General features: G+C 32.0%; 1 protein-coding gene across 15 annotated transcripts in view; it reads right to left on the reverse strand.

Moving 5' to 3' along the window:
• Positions 1 to 21,615, reverse strand: part of LOC129952541 (transient receptor potential cation channel trpm) — a 329,137-nt gene that overhangs the window by 64,620 nt on the left and 242,902 nt on the right. For 10 of the 15 annotated variants that reach the window (XM_056065169.1, XM_056065171.1, XM_056065174.1 and 7 more), the window contains 5 exons: positions 13,831 to 14,020; positions 13,451 to 13,640; positions 13,079 to 13,290; positions 8,926 to 9,078; positions 8,624 to 8,701 (listed from right to left, as the gene is read on the reverse strand). In XM_056065169.1, the coding sequence (XP_055921144.1) occupies positions 8,624 to 8,701; positions 8,926 to 9,078; positions 13,079 to 13,290; positions 13,451 to 13,640; positions 13,831 to 14,020 (823 nt within the window). The remainder of the gene's footprint in view (positions 1 to 8,623; positions 8,702 to 8,925; positions 9,079 to 13,078; positions 13,291 to 13,450; positions 13,641 to 13,830; positions 14,021 to 21,615) is intronic. The other 5 variants (XM_056065173.1, XM_056065170.1, XM_056065168.1 and 2 more) reach the window with 2 other exon arrangements.

Here is a 21,615-nt window from a genome sequence, read left to right on the forward strand (position 1 = left end):
CTAGTTTGGAGTTTGTGTGTGTGTTCGAATAGCAATTGTGTGTATAATGTTGTAGTGTTTTTTACATGCACACCTTATATCTACTTAATTTGAAGGAACTTTTAGGGACGATATAATGAAAATACGACTTTGTATTAGAAAATTGTCTCATATATAAATATATATGTACATGAATATCGAAATTTGTTTCGTATTCCATTGAGGTTTTAAAAGTAATCTTTTGAATTATTTTTACCCTTCTAATAAAAATATTCGAAAAATCTAAGAATCATCACAAGAAAAAATTCAAATCAAAAAGCTTTAACAGGGTGATGCATCCTTAAAGACCAACAAAACAACTCACTTGGATCCATTGTGCTCTGGAAGAAGGGAGAAAGATAAGATAAAAATAGGAAGGTTGATGAGGATTTAGCTTGAATTGGCATCCTTGAACCATCTTCATTTTTGGGCAAATATCTGGATCTTTTTAGGTGGCAAGGACACGACGCATAGGTTGTCGAAAAAAGTTTTCTTTTTATTGTCATTTTTCCTTTGCCTAGGCTAGGGCATTCGCATAGAAAGTGGAAGGTATCTTATTCTATCCTTATATCCTTAACATAACATTGATGATAAATCTATTCATGCACCCAATGAGTTTTGACCCGTTAGAATAACTAACAGTAAGAACAACTGAGGTTTGACTAGTTGCAAATGTAAATATTCGGCAATAAATTCCTGGAAACCCTTTAAGTTTCAAGAGGAGACCACCTCATATTTGTAAAAGTAGATCTTAAGGGAAAAACCTCTGAACAAGAGATCAATTGTGGTGAATTTGGTGTTTGTAATAAAAAAAATAAAATATTTTGACAATTTCGAAGACTGTTTGTTTTAGCAACATTGGAACATTACAACAATCTTAATCTCCAATTAATCTAAAAGGAAAGTATTGATACGGATGTTTTTTTCAATCAGAAAAATAAACGTCATATCAAGAATTATTTCACAGGTTCTGCTTCTTGCAAGGAATTAGCAGATTCTCTTAGAGTAATTCTTGTCATGAAAATAAATTTCAGAAATTAGCCGTTCGGATTCGACTTAAGATCTGTAGGTCTCCTACTTCCCTTACAAAATTATTTGAACGCAGGTATGGTTAAGAGTGATAAGTCACTACGCCCTAGGTGTCAACAGACTCAGTTCAGTTTATTTATAAAGGATAATTTTTTGAAGCCATACTAAAGTTTTTCAAAATAAAAACATACACCAGAAAATGCATGACATTTTTATTTGTATCGATAGTAAGGTCTATATAATTTAATGTTTGAAGATTATTTTATGCAAATGTAATTTTACCGAAATCGCCTCTCAATAAGTCCATTGTTGCGCGTGCTGTAGGGCATGTGGCACCATCTTGTTGAAACCACATGTCATGCAAGTCAAGTCTTGCATTTTAGGCAAACAAAAGTTGGTTATCATCTCACGGTAGCGCTCAACATTCACAATTACTTTATGATTCGCATCATCTTTAAGAAAGGACGGTTCAATGATGCCACCAGCCAATAAATCGCACCAAACTGTGACTTTTTGTGGATGCATTGGTAGCTCTTGCAATGTTTTTGGCTGATATTCACTCGAAAATCGAAAATTCTGCTTATTTACGAATCCATTGGTTAAAAAATTAGCTTCGTCGCTGAACACAATAAAATGGAAGAAGCGCGCGATGAACTTTCTTAACAAAGCACGCAATTTTATAATAAAATTCAGTAATACGATTCATGGGTTAAATTATAGACCAAACTGAAGATGTTTGACAGTAAAACAAAACAAGAAACGTGCATCAACTGTTTAAAACAGTGTTGCCAAAAAGATAATAGCTAAAAAATCACCCTTTATAATTTCATTTATCAAGTAACTTCGTTAAAGCAGTTGAAACACTTGACAGGGCTCGAAAAGTTTTCAATTTGTTCTCAAAAAACAGATTTTCCTCTGCTTTATTGTTCAACCATTTTAATGTTTTAACCAATTTTAAAATTTCTTATAATTTGTAAAAGAAAAATCAATACATTATTTGTACTAGACTTTTAGAAATGATAATTTTTCTTAAAGGTTAGGTTAGGTTGGAGTGGCTGTCCAGATGTCATTGACACACGTAGACCTCAAGGGTCCATTGTGATACCACTAATGAGGTTACTCATGGGAGAGTAATGAACTTAAACAAACCATTTCGTACTTTTAATAAAGTTTTTAATAAAGTTAGAGAGACGTTTTGTGTCAATCGTTGCCAGTTCACTGGTGTTATCGAAGAAGGGATTACCGAGAAAGTTATTCCTTCTAATGGAGAGTGCTGGACATTTACACAGAAGGTGTTGGACTGTTTCCTCTTCCTCCTCGTCCATGCAGCTTCTACAGAAGTCATTTGTGTAGACCCTTAGCCCGAAAGCATGTCGTTCCATGAGGCAGTGTCCCGTTATTACTCCAATTGTAGAGCTTATACTTTGTCTGATCAGTGATATCAAGCTTTTTGACCGTTTTAAGTCAATACTTCGCCATATTTGCTTGTTTGCTAAGCAGGTGGTACTCTGTGACCATCTAGCATTTGTTGTTTCTATAGCATATTGCTTGAGAAGATATTTGCATCTTCCTATGTTATGTTTTTGTCTAACTGTTCCGTTTTTCGGAGCTCATCGGCTTTGCAATTTCCCGGAATGTCTCTGTGGCCCGGCACCCAAATGAGGTGAATGTTAAACTGTTCCGTCATATCATTCAGAGATGATCGACAATAGTGGACTGTTTGAGAGTTTGTGGAGACAGGCGCGAGAGATTTAAGAGCGGCTTGCCTGTCTGAGAAGATTCGTATATCCTTACAAGATATAACGTTTTCTTTGAGCCAGGATAGTGCTTCTTTATTCGCCATTACTAGTGCCTGGAATACGTTGCATTGATTGGGAAGTCTATAGGATAGACTGAGATTTAGTTGTTCCAAAAAGATACCACTTCCAACTCCGTGATCGGTCTTTGAACCGTCAGTATAGAAGTGTACCGCATCGTCTTCCAGGGGTCTCTCTTCTTCAAAGGAAGATCTTGAAGAGATGGACACATGGAAGCTTTTACCGAATACTATTTTTGGGGTGGTATAGTCTAAGCGATCTGGGATAGATCTGAAAATGTCTAGAATAGTAGTATGTTCAGAATTGTTACTGGTCCATTGAGAGGTGGCTCTAAGCCTTACACATGAGCTGGCTGCCACCTTTTTGAAGAAGATGTCAAGTGGTTTTAGGTTTAAAAACACTTCCAGTGCTGTGGTTGGTGTTGAGCGAAGAGCTTCTGTGGTGCACATACCTGCTGACCGCTGGACTTTGATGAGCTTATTTAGATTTACCATCTTGTCCAGTGCGGTCCAAAATGAGTATCGGTCTGATTACCGAAGTGTATAGCCAGTGGGTTATTTTTGGGGAGAAGCCCCATTTTGATCCTATGGCATTTTTACAAGTAAATAGCGCTACAGTAGCCGTTTTTACTCTTTCATCAATATTTGCCTTCCAATTTAGTTTTTTGTTTAAAATGAGGCCTAAATATTTAGCTTGGTCAACAAAGCTGAATGGTATTCCTCTAATCTTGGGTGGGCTAATCTGAGGAATTTTATATCTTCTCGAAAAGAGTATTAGTTCTGTTTTATGTGGATTGACGTCAAATCCACATTGCTTAGCCCATTTTTTTAGCCTGTTTAAGGAATTTTGTAGGAGTTCCGAGAGAACTTGGTCAGCATAGGCAATCACCTTGAAACCCTCTGCTTACAATGATGTAAATAGGTCGTTTACTACCATGTTCCATAAAAGGGGCGAAAGGACCCCTCCTTGGGTAGTGCCTTCTCGTGTTAGAATTTATTGTCCTGCTTTTGAGCATGAAACTTATAAGATCTATGAGTGATTTTAACTTTGATGAAAGAAAATAAAAAAATCAAATAAATAAAATAAGAACTTAACTTCCTACAAAAGTTAAAAAACTTGCCAACATCGCATTTCTGGGATTCGAATAATTTACACTTAATTATGAAGGTTTTTCAAAAACCCCTATATTCTTAAAAACTATGGAATTTTTAAAATAACGTATATTTTTCTTGTCATGTGTTCTTCTAATTTCGATCAAATTATTACAGAATCGTTGAAACGTGACAGTAGAAAAAATCGTTTTTTGTAAAGTGAATAACTCAAAATTTGTGAAGTCCATTTCAAGTTCAAGTACCAGTGGTATTCGGCGGGTACAAGGGTGTTCAAATCCTCCCAGTGCCAATTTTAAGAAAAACCATACCCCTCAATAAGAATTATTTTTCCATCCCGTAAATAAATTTGGATCATTATGAAAACGGGTTGTAATCTTGGTTAGGGAGTGAGGTTGAGACCGCAGAGGTTTCGTTTCATAATACAACCTTTTCTTGGTTAATTCATAATTACACAGTTTAGTGTATGTATTAAATATAATAAAAACAGATGAATAAATACTGAAATCTTACAAGAAATGTTAAATCAAAAACTATACATTATTTAATTGGGTACTTAAAATAAACAAAAGCTTTTCTTTGATGATTAAAAATCTGATACAAATTAAAATCATCTACATAACCTTTTAAAATTTTGAGGCATTTTTACATTGAATTCCTTTTTGTTTAGAAAAATCATTTTTATAAAATCATTAAATGTTAAATTATTCATAATTTTTTGAAGAATCTATTTCCAAGAAATATTTATTTCTTTTTTAAATGTCACTTTAAATAGGTCAATTTTATCGAAAAACATATAAGACATAACTAAAATATATGTACTTATATATTATTAAAAACAACTTGTTCTTTAAATTCTGTGCGAAACAGTTTTTTTGTAACTATTTTTGACCATTGTATGAGGAAGCCTAGAGGATCTATTAAAAATAGTATGTACGAAGCTTAAATACTGTACTGAAAGACTGTATTTTAAAGTAAAATTAGACAGACAAAACTAAACTTTTAGGACTTTTGAGTAGTCGGAAGTCTACATATTTATAGTTATTCGAATATTTACTTTGTATACTTTGTAAAAATTCTTACATAGAATATTATCATGATGAATCAAAAGATAGTGAAAGTTGACAAAATTCCTAATCCGTGTGTCCCAATGTCCATTTTTTCCAAAATGTAATTTCATTTTTGTCATTGGCAATGGTTTCTAATCATTATTTGTCCCAAAGCGAAGAAGAGATGAAGGTATATAAAGGGGCACATTCTGCCCCCTGCAACCCCATATAACCCCATTGCTTCTTATCACTAAAGGAACCGGAGTGGGTTCGATTTATGGTATAGGCAAAGTGCTGTTTGCATTTGAGCCCTTAAATAAAATAAACCCCCAATACTACTACAAAAAAAGCAAGTATGGCAACACTGAACAAAAAACATTGAAGAAGTGTCAAAATCAACAATTTTCGCTTTTGTTGTGTATGAAAAAGTGAACTTTTAAAACGAATCTTAAATAGAAAAAAGAGGCTGGGATGCGACCCACACTCATAACTTCCGTCTTTAAAAGTTGTCAGTTGAGTTATTCTTAAAAATTTCAAAATTGCCAACAATATTTTTCATATAATGAAAAAGTTTAGTTTCAAAATCTAATTTTGTTAAATATTTTAAGTAGAAAACAAATTTCAACCAATTTTATGAGCAATTCTTAAAAGTTTTTATTTCTTATATAAACTAATACAAATTGGATGAATGAAATCAATTTGAAGTCAATACATTCTATTGTTCACGTGATATCGAAAACCGAACATCATTTTTACTAAATGTTCGTATTGTTTTTTGTAGATTTTATTTTTTATGAAAAAAGGGACTGTTGAATTTTTATCAAAAATTCACTGCATGTCGAAAACAATAGTTTATGTCATATAAAATAAGTTTGAAACTAATATTTTAAATTCTTGAAAAGACATTTGAGTCAAAATCAATTTTTTTAACTTTTAGAAATGCTTTTTTAAGGTTTTTTCAATTCGATTTTCTAAAAAATTTGATCGAATATTCAAAACAATATTTCTCATAAGATAAAATCAGATTTAATCAAAAATCTTAAACTTTTGAAAAGATATTTAAGTCGATAATCAATTCTTGCCTATTTCTGTTAATTATTTTTTAGGTTTTTAAATTTTTGTAAGAAAACTGTCAATTCAATTTTTTTCGAAATGTTACTCATTTTAGCAAAAATATTTTTTTTAAATAAAATTAGTTTAAAGAAGTTTTGAAACGTAATTTGGGTTGGAAATAATTTTTTATTTTTTGTAAAAAAAAAACTGTCAATTTGATTTTTCTCAAAATTGTACCGAATATTGAAAACAATATTTTTTTGTAAGACAAAATAATTTGGAAGCCATTATCTTAAATTTTTGAAAAGATATTTGAGTAGAAATTCAATTTTTACCAAATTTGAGTAATGTTTTTTAATGTTTTTATAAAAAAATTCTATTCGGTTTTTCTCAAAATCAAACAAAATATTTTTGGAGATAAAATTATATTTTATTCGTAAAATTTTCTAGGTGACAAGTTTTTTTCGGTTTGATTTATAAAGAAAATCGTTGAATTAATTTTTTTCAAAAAATATATTTATTTGGCATCACGTTACAATATATTATAGAAATTTTAATTCAAGTCTCTAGCATTATTGGCTCGTGAGTTATTAAGGGTTAACCAAAATGTTCATCTTTTTTTTTAAACTGCTATGGTAAAAATACCACCCACGCAATTTTCTTGAGAGCCCCTTTTGCATCTTTTTGCATTATTATGTGTATAACAAAACATACTTGAAGTTGATATCGCTACTGGTTCTTGAGCTATGCACCACGAAAAAAACGTCCTGAACATACGGACGTACAGACGTACGGACGTACGAACGTACGCCCGCACCGAATCTACAAATCTACAATCTTTTATTTCGACTCTAGTGACCTTAAACCGTCGAAAAACGTCAAAATTCTTTGTTTGACAAATCGGACCCATTACAATAACTTTCTATGGGAAGTTAATAAATGTTTCCTTGTTCTAAAATTGCAATAATTATTATTATTTATTTCTACATATCTATCGAACAAAAAAACAGCGTGTCGAAATTCATGCCGCGCTAATGGAAAGTTGGGACACCAATTTTTGAGGAGAAATTGATTGGGAAAAATGATTTGGGAAACTTGATACCCTACGGAACATTATATTTGAATCAGTAATTACTTCCCCAAAATTTAATTTTTGTTTTACTTTAAAAATTCCACAATTATTAATGTTTTACTCATTTTAGAATTGTTTTACATTATTCAAAAGAAAAATGTGTGTCTAATTCTTGAACATTCCAAAAATTAAAGAGTACCTCCTTTTTTATTTTTTCTCGTTTATGTTTTAAAGCATAATAAATATTTTTTTAATTTTGCGATATAATCCCAGTTCCTTAATTTTATGTAAAATATTGTTTGTGTCTTGATTTTAATAAAGAATTTCCAAAAAATCTCGTTTTGAACAATAGTTTAATATTGAAGTCTATGTTAAAAAGTCCTTCCGTATAAATCATCATATACTCTTCATTATTGTTCCATCAAATTGTATTTACAAAAGTGTAATACAAATTCACTGAACAATAAAAATTCCATGTCAAGAATACTTAAAATTATTTTCAAATAACAAATTTGCTTTGGTCAAATGAATAATGAATATTTAATTCCATAGCAAGTGGAATTACTGTTGTGTAAAACCCTAAATGAAATTTAATTCTTTAAAAGTACTTTCAAAATATTAGATTTTTTTTTTTCATTTGTGTTCTTATTCAATGCATATTAAGTAAAATACTCTCGAAAACAACGGAAGCAAAAGAAAAAACATTTAAATTAATTCATTTTTAAAAACCCATTTGACTGATTTGTGGAAAATTTGTAGGGGTACATTATTCAAATGTAGGTTTTGTACATTGTTGATGTTCAGAGAAACGATTAACATAAAAATAACTCACAAACTCTTGTAAAACGCAGAAAATATCCTTTTGTATAATGCGAGTGTTTGTGTTTTGGAATTCCATTAAAAAACACGGAAACAGTTTCAATACTCCATCCATCATTATTATCCACCATGATATATACAAAAAATAACACAACATTTGCATTCACTTTCCTGTTTGAAGTTTTTTTAAGTTTCATATTTTTAAACTCTTTTTTGTATTGTTTGTTTATCTAGGATAAAGACACAAACCACAGTTTGAAGGCATATTTGTTTTTACAGAGACACAATATTTACAACATTTATGTACAGATTTTCATACAAGTTTTTTTTTTGAAATTGAATGCAGGCTTTTGTACAACATTCGATATTTTTTTTATATTTTTGAAAAACACATCACAATATTTAGCATTCACACTCAAGGGGGGACACATATCATCAACTTCAACATCAAATCCAAAAAACACACACAACATTTACAAAGTGATTGTTTATAATTAAATGAGGTTAATAAGAGTCTTTTTTGTTGTTTAATATTGTTTTTTCAGTAGAATGACTATCTAAACTATTTTTGAATACTAAATCAACTAAGGGATAGAAATACTCAGTTCTTGTATTTTTTTTTAATTTTAACATAATTAAACATTTTTTAATATTTACATTGTCTACTACCTGGGCCGAGTTATTCCCCATCTTATATTTAAGTGAAATTGATCTTTTCGCTTTAGTGAGAGCGTTCTATAGAATAAATTAGTATTTTTATTTATTTTTAATTTGTTTTAAGAAATTAATATAAACTTTCTTTTTAGTGTATAGAACTTTATGGTATTTTTTGTTAAAATTTTATATAATTTTTTAATATTGTTAAAATAAATGTTAATAATTTAATCTTTTTTTTTTCATCGACCGCTTATTTAAAAAGTAAAAAGTAAAATCTTAAACACAAAAAGATATGTACATACCTCGGCATCAGGATGTGATCGATCGGAGTCATCGTAATCAAGATTTTGATTCTCTAAATGCTCCTCTTCAGTCTGAGGCATTTGTTGGAGTTCCTCTTTGGATTTAAAGTCCAGGCGTTTAATATAAACAGGCACTAATAAACCAAGAATCACCTAAATAAAAATGTAGAATTGCTTAGAAAGACGCTTTAAAAAATATACAATGCATGAATTAATAATTAGTATGAAGTTTTTTCTTTTTCTGAATTTTTGTTTTGTTTTGAAAGATAAAGTTGTAGAACAATAATTATTCTGTATTATTAACCATTAATAATCTTATACTAATATTGAACTGAAGTTTCCAATAAGAGCTTACATTTTTATAGAAAAACGAATGTTGAGATAAATCAATGGATGGTTATGCCATTGATAATGGAACACGATGATATATGTCCTCGAAAACTTCAGGAATTTTATCTTGAATCGGTTTTGGAACATCGACATAGGACTTTTAATAGAAAAAAGTCTACAGATCTCCGTGAAAACTGTTGTCACCTCTTTGAGAAATATCACTGTCAAGAACTTTTTCTTGCAAAATTATGATTGTCGTCCACATGAATATAACCTGCTAACCGCTATATCTATGATCAAATATTGAACTATTAAGGTATTAAAAGGCGCTGCACTAGGATAAGGCCATTTCTAACTTTCTAAAAGTACTGGAGAGCTCTAGGAAATGACACCAGCGGTGGTCCTAGTCTCAGAGAAGGGAAGATCCTATGTGCACCTACACGTGGTAGAGAGTGGGTCGCACTTACGCATGTAAAGGGGACCGAATGGCTGCCGGTATAAGGACAACCCAGCATTGCTAGCATGTAACACAGACTTGTCCTTGGGTCAAGAAAATCTCCCTAAAGGCGGAAGCAATGCAAGAAGTGGTCAACGGCATAGTGGACTGATGGTGGGTGAGCCTATTTCTACCCATATTGGGCGACTACGAAAGGCGTCTGTTTCCCCACATTGAGCGGCCTTGCTTTATTGTATGTGTTCGACCATCCAAAAGGCGGGTGTGCCTGTCGAATCGAAGGCTGGTGTTTATAATGTAGTTAACACATTATGCAGATAGTGTTATAAACCACATCCAAGAAACACCTAGTGGAGCGATAAGTTTATTCTTTTATGAAACATGACAACGAATGGTAATAATTCCCCAAGAGGTAACCAACGATTGGTAAATCCTTGTTCAGTCCCTTCAGCTGTAGTAAACCGCACATCGGATTTGGGGTGCGGCATTTTTCGTTTTTATACAAAAATGGCAATCGTGATGCTATTAATATTGAATTGGCAACTAGAAACCGAAATCTCACAAATAGTACTAGGGACAATACTTTCGACTATCGAAAAAACGCAAGAGTCGGAGGGCATTTATGAACAGGTGGAACGTGAAATGAAAATACACAACTTGAGTATTCTTGGGCTGAGTAAAACGAAGTGAAGAAGAACAGGAAAGCACAGATAAGCAACAAAGCGGACGTGGATGCGATCAAAGACTGAATGGTGTTGGAATAATGCTGAACAATAGGGCTAACAAAATTTCGGTAGCAAGGTTTAAGTCCAGAATTCGCAAACTCACCATCATCAAGTGGTATGCTCCGAGGAATGATGCAGCAGAAAAAACAAAAGCTCATTCTACGCTCAACTGAACTCGGTCTACACCAGAGATCTAAAGGGTGGAATAACTATTATACATAGGGGACCTCAACGCCAGAGTTGGCTCCGATAACACAGGCCTTGAGCGAGTTCTGTGTAGACACGGCATAGGTCAACGAAATGACAATGGTGCTAGGTGAAACCCTTTTCCCACATTAGACCTGCCACAAAGTTATGTCCTGACGGTCGAACAGAAAACCAAATCGACCATTTTATAATACAACAACGATGGAGGAAATCACTTTGCGATGTGAGTAACGAGAAGCGTGCAGATACAGGAAGCGACCATCATCTGCTATTACCGAAAATTCGACTGCCAATAGCTGCTATCCGGAGACCTATAGACACGGCAACCAGACTAAAATTTAATATAATCGCTTTTAGTGACCCAAATACTTGTCGTGATTTTGCGAACACTCTTAACGACAAGGCGTCAAATGAGGGGTTAAACGCAAATGTTCCCATTGAGAAGTGTGGGGCACGGAAAAAGAGTTTCTATTGAAGCTGGATCTGAAACGGTACCGGGGCAATCTAGAAAAATAAATAAAAATAATGAAATCGCTCCGTACCAAGTTCAAGTTGTTTGAGTCCAACGTAAAATCCTGGAGGAAGCCGGATGACAACTTAGCAAAGCAGTGCTTTCAATGGAATCCTCAAGGTAGAAGGCAGCCTGGAAGGCCAAGAGAAACATGGAGATCATCTATCATGAAGGAAGCTCGGTCCCAAAAATTGGAGACGTGAGATATCGTGCTAGGATATCGTGCGAGGAATAGAGAGAGATGGAAGGATGATTTCTGTAATTGGAGCATTGAATGGGGATATACATTGTTTTTCCGAATAAGAAAAAATGTATCCCTGAATGGTTACAACTTTTAATTTAATGAACTAAGAAAAGATCAACTTATTTTGACAAAGCATCATATCCGTACAGTCAAGTGTTTTTCATTTGTGGACCTCTGTCTTTTATTTAAACACAAGACTATGCTTCCATCCACAATTCTAGGGTTGATAGAAGTTAAATACATAACATAAAAAACGTTATAAAAAAAGTGTTTTAAAATCATAAAAACTTAATAGTTCATTGGTTTTTTCGTTTTTCTTAAATTTTGAATGTGACCTCATCTTAGTGAAACACTTTTTCATACCCTTTTTAAATAGTTGATTTTGTGTTCTTTGGAAAAAAGGCATGGCTCGTTACCAACCTCAAATTTTATAAATGTGTAAATGAAAAGCACGTACCTATTCAAAGGTAGTAAACGTTTCCGGTTACAAAACTTCCATCTCATCTTAGTGATTGACAGTGTATTTCGAAATTTAATTTCGGCCATAAAAATCAACTATCAAAGCTCGATAACGAAATTCAATCACTATAACAGTTGATCTAACATATTTTTTTGAAAAAGCTTGACCCAGTCAAAACGCCACGCCAGCTCAAAAACCCCATCAAGCAGTGTTAAAAGCCTCTAATACCTTTTTACAACAATTCCTAAATTTTGCAAACTATAAGACCTACGCAACATTTCGTGGAATCCATAATTCCAAACATAAACAAGGTATTGACAACCCTAAATTCTGCAGAAACAATATTCTCAATTGATCTTGAGCGACGCAGCATCTCCAATTTGTTCACCAGTTTTACTGTTACCAGCAAGAAGGTGCTTCGTTAAAACCAATAAATTTTCACTATTACTATAGTGAATTTAAATTAAAAAAGTTGTTGAAGCATATATTATACTAATTTTAACGGCATAATATGGACTTGTTAAATGTTTTAATATGACAACTTTAAAAGTAAAATAAACTAAAAATAAAATGCTATTCAAATTGGAACCTCTTAGTGGAAACCCATTTATTTATATTGCTATTTTTTCTTTAAATTAAAAACAAACATTCACGTAGTTAAATTATTACTTATGTCTAAACTTAAGTTACAAACCTGCTTTCTAAAATTATACTTTTCACAGTTATGTTTTCAAATTTCTGAAAATAATGAAATTAAAAAAACGCAAACGACTCGCTACCGGTAAGTTCCTTTTAGTCTAGCAAGACTTATGCTTCTACGTTTAATGATGTGACAATTTAATTTGTAATGAAATTTCAACAATTTTTTGAAAATGTACAATATTATGTTATTTTTTTCAATATTTCACTCAATGCTCAAGGGGGTTCTAGGTACCCTAATACTGCCAAAAAAAACGATGAAAACCTTAAAGTTTTTTGTTTGTTTAGTGCATATTTTTCAAATATGATAAAATTCGGACTTAAAACATTATTTTATCGTGAGTGAAATTCTTTGTTTCGAGTAAATAATCTGAAAATCGGAAATTCCCTTCGGAAAAATTTTCTTCAAGTGAAATGCAAAATTAAATCAGTGTCCATTGAATTTCAAATAAAGAAAACTTTCAAAAGGAATTTCACTATATACCCAATTTTACCCCATATCAAACAACAAAAAAAAACTCACCTTTAAATTAGTATTTTTTCTTGTCCTTAATCCACCCATCCATAAATCAGCTAAAATAACTTGACTACAAGGATGCGCCAAAAGAGCTCGATGATTAGCAGCCACAGCTAATCCCAAACAACTTTGATTTGACCATGAATGCAATTCGCATGTGAGTAATCGTTGAGCTTTTTCAGCATCTTGCCGATAGCTAAAGTCTAGTAACTTAATACCTATTTGTTTTTTATTGTTTTTCGTTTCGAAACACACAACACCAAAAACAAACCAAAAGAAAAAGTGGAAGAAACAAAAAAAAATCAATACAAATAAAATGTTTAAAGAGAAAGGAAAAAACACCCTTTAAATTAAAAAGATTAGCAACAAAAAACCAACCCTTGCTTTCGAATTCCTTGGCATAGGCTCGTAACTCATCGTAGATTTCCGTATCCAGGTCATCTTCGGCCGCCTCATGAGCCATGGCCTTGTAGAGTTTACATGCAACCAGTGACTTGGCCAAGGCCTCCTCGCCGTGTGTCCACATAAGCAAGGACATTTGCTGGCGTTTAGTAAGGACTGCCCAAATCTACATAAGCATATGTGAGTTCCGGATAAAATAAAAATAAAATAGAAAAAGTAATAAAAATAAATCCTCGATAAAAAATCCCGCCAATATGTTGAAGAATTGTAAGGACCCAACAACATTTTTATGCGCTTCTTATCGTTTTCTAGGATCAAATTAATTTTAATACTCCACTCTCAAAATGTTAACTTACCAGTAGTTCATTGAAGGGAAATTCAAAAAGCGCCATTTCCGATGTAAAAGGCAGGAGTCCGGTTACCAAGCTGAGCGAGTTCGCACCCGCGTACCGTTGGTAAGTTGTGCATGATTTCCTGTGAGCATTTGCATAGCTATTCATGACTTTGGCATAAATTGGTCGAAATTTTCGGCGCGTATAGTAAGATCTATATTCGTTTTGTGTTTGTGCGTCCAATGAGAATAGGAAGAAAGAAAAAAACAAATATACATAAATATCTCTAAGGGTAAAAAAGAGGGATGATTATATGCGCATATTTGGGGGAAGGACGGATGAGGCGATTTAATATAATTGTGTGAACAGCCAAAGACCGCCAACACCCAGGTCCAGGTGGAACAGATCGCACAATTTACATAAAATACGGATGAAGGTTCATAGAGTTCAGAGAGAGATTTTGTTTCTTCTATACGGGCTGGAGTAGGGGTAAACTCTTTTAAACAACGACTACGACGACGTTAACTAACCTAACCTAGGTATGAGTATAATCGAGGGTCTGATTAAAGACAAACGTTTTTAAAGGCAATTCAGGCGAATCATGTCTGGATGGTAATTCTGTTGTAAAGTCGCTTCCATCAGGAATAAATTTAAATTACTAAACGACAAAAAAGGGGGATTCAGGAGGCAGGGGTTTTTTGAACCGAAAAAAATATGACCGAAAGCAACAGTATTTCTTGGTAATTTATTTACAAAAAGTTTTCCAATTAATGTAAATGTCATAATTTAAGCAAAATCAACAAAAAAAGCCAAAAAAAATGGTTAAGAAAATATTTGCTACATCTGTATATGTATTATTTTTTGGGGTGAACAATGATTTTATGTAAGCACGAATGTATTAGCCGAGTTTAAATGTATTTTTAATTAGTTTAAAGTTATAATTGAAATTATTTAATACAAAAGCCTTTGTTTTGGAAACAGCATTCAAATTTGCAATATGCTAATTTAAAGTTAGTAAGTAAAAGTTTCTTATGTTAGGATACAAAACGGAAACATGACAATTTTTCATTTTCCACTCACACTATGATGAAATTCATGTAATGAGATAAATTTCCGCTGTGCAAAAAGGTACAATTTTTCGTCACACTCCTTAAAAATTATTCAGAAAATGAAAGCATATTTAAGTTTTGTTTAATTTTGTTTTTATGTGGGTCCGATTTTTTTACTTTGTGAAATTTTAAACTTTAAATTCCTGAGCAAAATGGTAGAATTTGAGACAAAAATGCTCATCAAAATTTTGGCGGAAATTAAGTTTTTTTTTTAAAGACTTATGATTTCGTTAGGCCATTGAACAAAAAGAAAAGTAAGAGAATCTTTGACAGTAATACAATAGGAAAATTTTTATAAGCTTATTTAAAATGCTGTTGTTTTACGAGTAGTTTAAGTCTTCAATTTTTATATACAAAGCCGTTAGTATCTACGTTTTGCAAGTTTTCAATAGAGTAAAACTGCAGTTTTGGAATAAAACATTTTTTTAATGTGCTTAAAAAAACAACATTGTTTTCATTTTGAATTCATTATCTTTCAAAATTACGTTATAACTTGTGCCAAGGTCAGATATCCTTCTATTTCACTGAAAAAATTGTGAAGAATAAATACAAATCTGTTAAGATTACCCGTGTTTTGTTGGAAAATCTATCAATAGTATAGTAGGATTTTACACGAATAACAAAAACAATATCCGCAGTATGGAAACTACCCATAAAAGTTAACGTATAATCTTACTACGGATGGGTTTTTGACATTTATACGAGTTTCGAATGGATCTTATGTGATTTCGTTTTCAAATGTTGGTACGATTGATATTGCATTTGTATCTCATGGCTGTGTTCGTTGAGTAGTTGTGCATTTGAAATCATGTGTTTTCCATTGGCGAAAAAAAAACTATCTGTTACTGTTGATATAATTTAGTTTGGTTAATGAAAATGGACTAACTGGGCTTATTTTGGAAGAGGAAACAATAGAAAAGATAATTAAGTTTTGCTATGTTTCCTTCAAAAGTTTATCTCAGTTTAGATTAAATAAATCTTGTTGGTGTTTCCAATGTTTGATTCGTGTTAAACAATGAAGAACTGAATAGTTCAGTTAGTATAAGAATATGCTTCCTACTCCATGTGCAATTTAGTTTTTTTATTTGATTAAAACAAAACATTAATTTTTGTACACAAACATTCAAATTAACAGACCATAATGCATTATCTATAAAACGAACTCCTCCACACACATTTTCTTCATAAATCTTGACTTGATTCCAATCAGGGAATCAAGCTCATTTAAACTCGATTCAGGTATATACAGAATTGAGGCGAACTTTAAGCTTCTTGAATTTTTTATTTTATGTCAAATTGTTTGGTTAATACTCTGAAATCGACTAGCACCTTACACAGACGTATTTTCTTGATTTTGATAGTTATCTTTTAAGAATCAGCTTGCCCGATTTCGCAATTGGTCTGAATTTTGCTATTTTTTTGGAATTTTTTGATAAATTATTCTTGCAAATATTGAATTATATCAAGTTTTAAATATAAAAAATGAACTACTGAGTATCGTTTTTTTGGCAATTTCTCACTGTACTGTATATGAAATACAAAAACAAAAATGGCTATTGATGACACCCATTATCAACTCCCTAGAAGAAGAAATTTGGCTCTTGAATCAAAATAAAGTAAGAAGATTTTCGCTATACTTTTTGGAATTAGTTCTTATCTCTACAAATTACAACAAATCGCCGTGCTGCGTATAGAAATATTTAAAGTTACAATAAAATAATTCTCCGTTTTTGTTTGAATTTAACAAAAAAAAACTTAAGTTTTAGTACTAATGTCAATAAAATAACGCAAAGCAAAAGCAACAAAGAGAGGCCAGGACAACATTCTATTTGTAATAATTTAAATTGTCACTTTGGAAAGTATGCACTCATCAAATTGAAGCCTGTCTAATTTATGTTGAGATATTATATTTTAAGAAGTTATTTTTAAGATTTTTTTTGTTGAAAAATTTCTAATTTAACGACAATTTTTTGTATGCAATTTGTTTATGAAGACAATATTTGTATTTATCATCAAAATAATAAATTGAAAATTGTAAAAGGAAATCAAAATTTTGCTATTATATTTTGTGGAATCACTGTCTTAAAATATTCGAGCTTAAAAGTATTTAATTTGCTCTTTTTCTAAATAACCTATTCAGTAAAAATTCCAGAACCTTAAGAGTTTGTAGATTTTTTAAATTATTAAAGCTAAGTACTTATTTTTTGATTTTAACTTAGCCTTAATGCTTATTAATAATAGGTTGATGTTATATTAGCAAACACTTTTTTTAAGCTCAGTATGTTACTAAAAAGACTTCTATTTTTCTAAATCGATGGAATTATTTGGGGATGGATTCAAAATATTTTTAAAGTCTAAAAATGTTAAATTTTAAATTAAAAAAAACACGCACACACCGATACGATAACATCCGAAGAAATCAGTGCACACCCAATTAAGGAAATGAATATCATTGTAGATATTGTAGTTCTAATATTGTCTTTTATTTTTAAAGTTTAAAGATTTCGATTTATTTTCAAAAAGCATCAGTCGATATTATTTTTAAATTTATTTAGTATTAATAATTAAGTTATTACTATTTTTTCAAATACAAAAGGGACTTTTTTGAACGTTCTTTTTGAGCATTTCGATGGTGATACCTATAAGAATATATTTATTTCAAGTCGATATTTCTTTTGAATCTAGAGAGTTTAAAAAGATAGAAATTTTCCCGATAGTAAAAACTTACGCGCAAACGCCCAAGCAGAAACTTTACGAATAGAAAAATCTAGGAATGGAAACTAAATAAAATGCACGACTGTGTCGTACGTACTTCTAATGTATCCAAAAAGTCTGTTTAAAAATATTTCCTGTATTTTTATAATTCAAAATGTACCTGCAAAAATAAAAATGCCATTTGATTTCTCTAAAATACCTTAATTTTTCAAAATTTGTGTTTGAAAATCGTTATAGCGTTTTTTTTTAAGTTAATTTTTTATATATGAAACTTTTAATTTAAGTTTTGTTTATTCTGTTATTTACAACTTATTAATATACATTTTACATTTTAATTTCGTAAAAATGGGTCATCAGACCCGTTTTCAAGATATAGAATTTCAAAAACAATGACGTTTTTGATCATCACATATAACTGAGACAATATAAGAGCTTGTACAGAAAAATATTATTCAAATACGTTGATTAATTCTTGAGAAAACTTTAAAACAAATATTTTATTTGTATTGAAATAAGCCAAATTTAGAAAATTATTTTTGCTAAAATTAAAAAACATAAGCGGTTTGTTTTTGTGCAAATTCGAATTTTCGATTTTTGACCAAAAAGTTTCCATGGAGCTGTTATTTGAAGGCTTAAAAATATTAAAATTTTAAGTTAATCCACCCAGTGGTTTAGGATGTGAGGCCAGGACAGATAGACGGACAGGGACCCATTTTCGTCTTCTCTACCATAATGCTTGATTGAAACTTACCATGTAATCGCAAGTAAAAATAGAGAAAGCAATGAAGACTTAAATTCTGAAGACATACATATAAAGGGTAATTTTTAGCTATTATCTTTTTGGCATCACTGTTTTAAGCAGTTGACTCACGTTTCGTATTTTGTTTCACTGAATTGAATTTTATTTTCAAAATGTGTGCAGTGTTAAGAAAGTTCATCGCGCAAGTACATCCAAAAAATTGTCTGCAGCGACGAAGCTCATTTTCGGCTCAATGGGAACGTAAATAAGCCGAATTGTCGATTTTGGAGTGAATATCAGTCAGAAATATTGCAAGAGCTACCAATATTACTATACTATAAATTATACTATCGATTTAAATACAAATTTCATGTATTTTTCTGAAATGTATGTGTTTTTTTTTGTAAAAACTTTCTTATAGCTTTTAAACATCACCCTTTACATACATAAGTATGTAGTTTTTGTTTTCAATTCATCTTCCCCTTTAAAGAATCACCTAAAAACAATTTGGTTCTAGGGTTTGAAGAACATCGATTCAGGCGCTAATAATGTTAAGTACCAGTCAGACGGTATGTAAGTCTATGTTTCAAGGCTTATAAATGTCTCCTTTCTGTTGAAGTCCTTAATATTTTTAAGGACTCTTATCGATTTTCGCTCACTCAGAACCCACAAAAGTCAATGTGATGAAAGTCATATCATGTATAATATGTAAGCAGCCACTTTCGTATTTGAAATCCGTTTGAAGACTTTGTTTTTATCTTGAAATTTATTAAAGCACAAGCAACAGGAATTTATTTGCCATCTAAGCTTCATATAAAGCCATTTATATATTCAATCGCATAATTCAATGGCATAAGTCCTTATCATAGGATGTTATTCCTGGTAATTCCCCCTCTTTTTTACTTCTGTTCTCTTTTTTATCGGATATCGTACGAAATGAAGAAAACCAAGAACAAGCACAAATACGGGTAAATATTATTTCTGATGGATATCGGCGATGGTGTAGTATTTGTCACAGTATTTTATAAACAAAGCCGCATACAAAGTAACGTGATGCCTGTGTCTAATCCTTGACGCATCAGCTCTTTCTAAGGAATTCATTATATCCTTTGTATTTATTGTAACATTAACAGAGGCTATACTCAACTTACTTGGTACGGTACCTTCACTATACGAGTACAAACCTAAATAAATATACATAAAAGTGTTTTGGCAGTTGGATAGGGAATAAGGAAGGAAACTGAACTGGGACAGGACAATAGCCACGGCAGCAACTCACGGTGGTGCGGCGGTTGTGACGTTGGCGGTTTTGATAAAGCAATTCACTTTCAAAAAATATAGGTACCCATTGCCTTTGGGCTTACTTTTTTTATGTTATGGGCAGTAAAACGTTTATAGCGGAAAATTTGTGTTTTTTATGTTCAAAGAATTTTAAAGGTTGATAGGTACTCGTACCAAACTCAAAGAAATTCATTCGATGAATGGACGAATAGGTACATAAAGGTAGAGTATGGCTAATTTTTGTTCTCTTCCTTATGAGGGTGGTTTTTAAAGTGGAAATGAAGGTAAGTGACTTAAAATATTTAAAGGGTCAAAATATTTCTCTACTTTGAAACCTTAATTGAAATGTACACTCGTGTATCTGGGAATTTGTCAAAATATAATCCATGCCAAGGTATTTTCTGTTGCTTTACAGCTCACAAGAAAAAGCTATTATTAGTAGTAACGGACAAGAAGAAATTAAGTAGAACAAATTGAAGCAATTGATGGTGCTTAACATCTTACACTCTATAGCTTACTGCCACTTATAATATTTAGGATAAGAAAAATGTTCACAAGTCTGAAAGTATTTGTATGCTTGATGACATTTTTTTTCCTAGGATAAATTTGAAAGGATATCTTCACTTTTGGGATAAGTGATGTCAGATTTAAGATTGAATGGTTAGCAGTCACTTAAAATAGAGCTTTCATTGTGATTTGAATTGAAGTTAGTTGAAACTACTTGCACTTGCACATAAGAAAAACCAAATAATAATAGAGAGGGGTATAAAGTATGGACAAATTTAAATGATGATAAAGTGGAGCTAAATTGTCTAATAGATTGTGGATCCTTAAAAAAAAGTGGAGAGTGATTTAAGAAATGTATGTTATCTGGAGATACTTTGAAATTTTCCATTTAATTCTTTACATTGTAAGTAATTGTAATCGTTTAGTTTTTTAAGTCAACTTTTTGTTTAAATTTGACCACGTTACCTTCTCCTCCTTTAATCTACATTTTTGGCACAGGTTTCGTATTTTGTGTTCCTGCCAAACATCTTTAGTTTTGTATACAATTTAATGAATCATCTTACATACGTACAGCCATTGAATGTACAAGGCTTGCGAATTGTTCAATTTTATTATCAAAATGCGAGTTGCACTCGTACTTCCTCCATTGTATGGACTATTTAATTGACCTACTGAAAATAAACTTGGTTCTGTAACCTATTGCAAAAAAATAATGGAAAAACCTGCGTGAAATCGGTATTGGCAAGCAATCTAAAATGCCTGTTGGTTACGTCGATTGTGACGCTCTCAACAAAAAGTTTACGTCCACGCCCTTAAACGTTGATTCACCCGTTAACTCTCTTACAGCTTCGAATTAGCTGTAAGTCGTTTTTTTGTATCTCAGCGGAAGGCAACATAAGTGGTGGCCAATGGATACTCGTCCACATTTCTAAATGTTTTGAGTGGAGTGCCACAGGGATCTATCCTTGAACCAATCCTCTTTTCACTTTACATAAATGAGTTACCGTACCCGTAGTAGTACCCGTAGCGTGATGCTTAGTGCGTTGGACTGTCATGCAAGGGGTCTTGGGTTCAATCCCTGCCTGTGCCACCTTAATTAAAAAAAAAAAAAAAATTTTCGCGGGTACTGCCTCTTGCGAGGAATTGACAAATCCTTCAGGAGTAATTCTTGTCATGAAAAAGTGCTTTCTCAAACTAGCCGTTCGGATTCGGCCTAAAATTGTAGGTCCCTTCCATTCCTGACAACAGTACTCGCACACAGGAATGGTTGAGAGTTGTAAGTCACTAGGCCCTGGTTCACAACGGACTGTTGCGCCACCCCATTCGATTTGAAATGAGTTACCACAAGTTGGTAAATCACCTTTATGCTGATGATGTGCAGCTCCTGATAAGACGACTTTTTGTTGCTAAAAATGATGCCGTAGCTTTAATATACGAGGATCTGCTCCGCATTTCACA

This window comes from Eupeodes corollae, chromosome 3 (assembly GCF_945859685.1).
Source record: "Eupeodes corollae chromosome 3, idEupCoro1.1, whole genome shotgun sequence".
In the NCBI taxonomy this organism is placed as follows: Eukaryota; Metazoa; Arthropoda; class Insecta; order Diptera; family Syrphidae; genus Eupeodes; species Eupeodes corollae.